The sequence below is a fragment of the Microtus ochrogaster genome, unplaced genomic scaffold (genome assembly GCF_000317375.1).
Source record: "Microtus ochrogaster isolate Prairie Vole_2 unplaced genomic scaffold, MicOch1.0 UNK15, whole genome shotgun sequence".
In the NCBI taxonomy this organism is placed as follows: Eukaryota; Metazoa; Chordata; class Mammalia; order Rodentia; family Cricetidae; genus Microtus; species Microtus ochrogaster.
In genome coordinates this window covers 305262-311261 of record NW_004949113.1, presented here as the reverse complement: position 1 = coordinate 311261, position 6000 = coordinate 305262, and the positions used below count along the sequence as shown (strand labels likewise).

The following is a 6000-nucleotide window of genomic DNA, read 5'->3' as shown; positions in this document are numbered from 1 at the left end:
CCAAAGCCACAGAGAAACCCTGTCTCGAAAAAACAAAAAAAAAAAAAAAAAAAATCAATAAACTTTTCTAAAAAAAGAACTAGGGATGTAGCTCAGTGGTAGAATGCTTGCCTAGCATTTCTAAAGTAAAGCTGTGGGTTCAGTTCCTATTACCACCAAACAACAACACAGCAACATCAACACACACAGAAAATAAAAATCAATCCTAAAACAAATGTTTCCTTTGTAGAGAGATTTTTGTGGTTTGGAGCCAGGCTTCAGAATATAGCGTCAGGAAACACACACATACCCTACCTCAAAAACAAAACAATATAAAACAAACAAAGAATAACCAACAAAAACTCAAACATCAGGCTCTAGCCTGTGCAATATGTGGTGATCACAGCAAGCTCCCATGCATTCTCTAAACCTCAGTATCCATGTGATAATACTGCTTTCCTTGGCTAGGCTTCCAAATATACTAGTATTTGAAAGGTGCCTCCAAGCTGCAGAGAGTTCATTATTATGACACATAGTCTAGCCATTGAGTCAGAGCCAGGCACAGTGATTGACAGCATAGCTGCTAGTATAGCTGCCTGATCATGACCATGTTGCTTAACTTCTCTGAGCATCAGTTGTTCTGCCTATCAAATGGGGACTCTGTGAATACTTGTCTATTCTTCAGAGTTTCAAGACAAACAGCAAACAAATGAATACCTGAAAAACCACCAGGGCCCAGAAAGGCTGCCACTGTCAGCCTAGTTTGTGTAAATGGAGGTTTCTCTGCCTCTGCTCCCCGATCCCACAACTGATTTTAAATAATCACTCAAAGGCTTAATATTAATTGTAGTATTTGGCTTATAGCTCAGGCTTATTACTAACTAGCTCTTCCAGTCAAATTAACCATTTTTATTAATCTATGTATTGCCACATGGCTGTGGCATTACTGGTCCACTGACATCTTGTTTCTTGGGTAGCTGGCTCACATTTCTCTTGACTCTGCCCCTCTTTCTCCCTGTCTTTCCATTTGGTTTTCCTGCCTTGCTTTGTTCTGCCTGGCCATAGGAGAAGTTAGTTTTTATTATCAAACAATGAGAGCAACATGTATTCACAGCATATGGAGGACCATCCCACAGCATTTCCACTTTTATGTCTAATCAAAAAGGAAAGTTTCACATCATTTTGAGTGAAGAAACCAAGACCCAGAAAGACAATTATCACATATACTCACCCATAAGTGGTTTTAAAACATAAATAAAAGAAAACCAGCTCACAAATCACAATCCCAGAGAACCTAGACAACAATGTGGGCCCTAAGAGAGACATACATAGATCTAATCTACATGGGAAGTAGAAAAAGACAAGATCTCCTGAGTAAATTGGGAGCATGGGGACCTTGGAAGAGGGTTGAAGAGGAGGGGAGAGACAGGGAGGGGAGGAGAGAAAAAGATTTTTACCAAAAAAGGGAAGTTTTAACTTTAACATTACAGTGTTTAAAATACACACACACACACACACACACACACACACACACACACACACACACACACACAGAGAGAAAGAGACTTGGGAGAAAAAAGAGTCATACAGTCATAGATTAAAAATATGGTTTAAAAATAATAAAGTGAAACTCTCAAAAAGAAAATAAATCAATACAAAGAAAATAAGCCACATAAAGATGGAAAACAGAGAGTATGGATACTTTGTGTTATGTTTAAGCTGCTTAACTGCTGAGAAAGGAACAAAAGCTACTAAGAGATATTTGGTTATAAATGCTACTGGATTAAACCAACCTATATATTTAAAAACTGTCTCGACTTCAAACAAGTCAAAAGATACGCTACTTTGGAAAAGAGGTTATGCTTTTGTTTCCACAGGAAATGAGAAGCTCTGGATTCATTCTGGGTTAAGTGATTGAGGAACAGCCCCCTAAAAATCCTGACTATAGACACAGGAAAATAAACCTAAAGTAACTATAGGACACTGATGCATATTTTACCTGCTCAAACAAAAAACAAAAAACTACCTTTTGCTGGCTTTGTACAATACACAGTTTATATTTGTATTTTTTTTTTTTTTGGGTTTTCGAGACAGGGTTTCTCTGTAGCTTTGGTGCCCGTCCTGGAACTAGCTCTTGTAGACCAGGCTGGCCTCGAACTCCCAGAGTTCCGCCTGCGCCTCTGCCTCCCAAGTGCTGGGATTAAAGGCGTGTGCCACCACCGCCCATTAATACAGATGCGTATGTTGCCTTTAAAAGTTTATATATTTTTATAGTGAAGGGACCAGACACCATTGAAAATGATGGCCCAGGTGATCCAACATCCAGAACAGCTTCCTGTCTGCTGACTGAGATGGGTCAGCCTCACAGAATACTCCAGCCAAGACTTAACAATTATCCTGATTTTCTCAGGGTCCTTCAAAGATGACCAGTGCCCCAATCAATAGGAAGTACTCTAGACAACTACGCCCAAATTCCCAAAATATTGTTATGAATGTTTGCTTTCATTTAAGGGGGTTGATTACAAATTGTTATTGATCATAGTCAATCTCTTTCTAAAAGAAGAAAGGGTGCTATGATATAGAAATGACAGGATAAAAGGGTAGATTATTGAATCTACTTTTAACCACAAAAACAACTACTAGTCTTAAATATTTTATATTGTTATGGATTTTTGGATACAAATTCAAAGTTATTTTTGTTATATTGGATATGTGTTTCTACTCTTGTTTAAGATATTTGTCTACTGATGCAAATTTAAAGTTATTTTTATTAGAACCTACTGTAGCTACATTTCTACTCTTGTTTTAGGTATTGTACCTATATAGCTTGTTTTTAGTCCTTGAAAGTTATTATTACAAACCATTTAGGGTAATATAGAAATTCTGGTTAGTAGTTAGTCACCTATTATAATCAAACTTGTAATCATGTTAGGTATGTTTTTAGGATCAAACTGAGATATATTTTAGATACACATGTGGTCTTTAAGCACTTCAGAGATCTACAGAATATGACATATAAGATGTTTTAATAACATAAGGTTCTTTTTTATGACAGTGAGACAAGTCTGCTTCTGGCAGTACCAACTTGGGTCCTCCAGCTTCCCCAAGTGTGTGTGTGTGTGTGTGTGTGTGTGTGTGTGTGTGTGTGTGTCTGTGGCTTTTGTAAGAGGAGATAGCATCTACTTATTTGAGAACACCATAGGCAGATTTAACCCCCAAGGACTTTATTGTTTTCTCCAGTTTCAAAGAAAAGTATCTTTGGAACCCCGGATCTGACTCTGGGGAATGAATCCGCTAGTCAAGATGTGGCAGGTAAGGCATTCCATTTTGATTCTCTGAGGGATGAACCCCAGTCCCACCCTAGACACTTATTCCCATGTTCCACCAACACCCTTGGCGAATCATAGTGTAGTCTGGAAATTTTAGCTTGAGGAAGACGAGGAGTGGTGAACACCAGGGGTCCTTCCTGCTGCTGACCTTGGCTGTGGGGTGGAGGGATGAACGCTGAGATTTCTAGCTGAGTCCTGGAGAGGCTGAGGTGTTGGGGGTCCTCCAGGTTTGCAAAGACTGAGTTCATCTGAGGTCAGAGTGTAATGCTTCCCTTTTCCTGAGTTTTGAGGTTCAACTTGCTTAGCCATTGCCTCCAAGATCAGTTCTAGCCAGTTGCAAAATATGCACTTTCAGATGTCACGGGACATCTAGGTGCACTGAAGATTCTTTCTGCTAGAGCAGTTGCACTTGGACTGTTAGCCGCAAGGCTTGGTTTGCTGGCCCTGCTTGGCCCTGAGCTCCTGCTATACTCACCACCTCCAGCTGGTATTTCCCCGGTCTTGGTTTCCCAGGGCCAACCTGCAGGGAGCTGACGCCAGCCAGGTAACTCATTCGGAAGAAACCTTGGTTGTTGCCTCTGGCAATAACATAACGGATCTGGCCTACCAGACTCTCAAGAGCTGGTCGAAATTCTAAGATGTGCTTGACTTGACCCAGGTGTGAGATGTTCAGGCTCAAGGTCAAGGGGACTTCCGCGTCAAGGGTATCCAGGCTAACCTAGGGGGAGGGACCAAGTGAACTGTCAGAGACTGCGTAAACAAGGATGCAAGTAGGTATGCTTGGTTCCTGGTTTCTTCATCTAGCAATCTATGAACAAGGCCAAGATCAGCTAAGGCCCTAACAGCAAAGGCCAAATCTGGTTCTTTGACGGAAAAAACAAAACAAAACAAACAAACAAACAACAACAACAAAGCCAGGAGGAGAAAGATTCAGGAGATGCTCAGGTGGTAAAGTGCTTGCTCTCAAGCATGAAGATCTGAGTTCAGATCTCAGCACCCATGTAGAAAGCTGGGTATGGTGGCACACGCCCACAGTCACACTGCTTGGAGGGGAGAGGAGGATGCCAGGGGCTTGCTGGCCAGTGGTATAATCAAATGGTGAGCTCCAGGTTTAGTGAGTGAGATGGCTCATCAGGTAAAGGAGCTTGCTGTGAAACCTGAGGACCTAAGTTTGATTCCCTAGACCCACATGGAAAAGGAGAGAGAATTCGTTCCTACCAGTTGTTCACTGATTTCCACATCCCTGTCTTATGCATGAATGGATACACACACAATCACTACCATGTCTAAGTAAATACATTTAAAATTAAAAAAAGGTGGGAAAAAATTCTACTACAGTGATGACCTCTTGTCTCCAGATGTGGTATTCTTGAGCACATGTATTCATGTGTGTCTCCCCCCACCCCATGTATGAGAGAGATACACATAGACACACAGACACCGACAGATATACACACACCAAAGACAAAACAAATAAGAAAAACAACAGTTAGGGGAATCAAAGATTTGCCTTGAAAACACAGCAAACAGGTCAGGCAGGCATGCAGTTCCAGAGCCCTAAGTGGGTTCAGAGGCAGCCTATGGGACTGGCGGACTGGTGTTATAACTAAGGGCTTTTTTTTTTTTTTTTTTTTTTTGGCAAGAAAAACCTACATCTCCAAAAAGATGCCAGAATCTACGGAGATACAAACAGAATATCCAGCTAGGACAGAAAGAGAGCAAGGAGAGGCCTCAGAAGAGCCTTCCGCTGGCTTCCATTGTACTTCCTGTATCTGGCTCTCTCTGAGAGGACCTTGTGTACAGATGACAAGCCCTTCTTTATTTGAGCTCTTCAGAAGTGCCTTCATGGTCCTGGCAGCAAGACAGTACCCTCAATAAGCCAATGAACCTCAATGGCAGGCCACCCCAGGCTGGGTGATGTAGCTGATCCCACAAAGCGTTATCTGTGTTTACTTTTTCCCCCTGTGGGTTGTGCCGTGTTTGTTTCACCTCATTTACATGCCTGTGGAGTGGTCTGCCGTTACTTTTGAGAGAAAGCTATTTCAGCCTCTCTGCCCCTGGTTCTGGGAAATCTTTCTGAGGGGCATGCTCCTCAAAACAACAAATGCTTTTATTGACACCTCCTGGCAATCAATGGCATTGCAAGCAAAGACAACGCAAATCCCTCTCTCTAAATCATGCTATGTCCATTCCAGGATCCTCAGCAACCATTCTACTCTCCTTGAAAACCAAAGGCAGGCAGTGCAGCGACACATAAAAGTAAATGTGGGATAGTTTCTACATGAAAAGTTTTTTCTTAAAGGAAATACCAACTGAAGAAAACAGAAGACAAAGTAACTCACAATCCATTCATATTAGTTAACTATACGTTGAAAGTCTCTCAGCCCTAACATGCCCATCCCACTCTGGCTTTATTTCTCTCTGTTACATGGCTCATTTTTCATATGTTATAAAGCATGCTATATTTTACTTAATGATTGCTTTTTCCTCCATCAGAGTATCATGAGGGCAGGGACTTTTTTTCCTCCCCATTTGGTTATTACAGATTGCTTAGGATATGTCTAGAAGGAGCCTTAACTGTCACAGGAATGAGATAAAGTGACCAAGGGATATGCTCCCCAGAAAAGGCACAGGCTGAGAATGTATAAAGGATCCAGTCAGGCACCATGAGGGAGAAGCTGAGTCACATAGT

At 41.5% G+C, this 6000-nt stretch overlaps 1 protein-coding gene across 1 annotated transcript in view; it reads right to left on the bottom strand.

Annotated features, from left to right (window-relative positions):
* Positions 1–3201: 3201 nt before the first annotated feature.
* Fbn3 (fibrillin 3) overlaps positions 3202–6000 on the bottom strand; it is a 66341-nt gene continuing 63542 nt past the window's right edge. Inside the window, exon 41 of the mRNA XM_026789175.1 lies at positions 3202–4026. Coding sequence (XP_026644976.1) covers positions 3703–4026 — 324 coding nt within the window. The 3' untranslated portion in view covers positions 3202–3702. The remainder of the gene's footprint in view (positions 4027–6000) is intronic.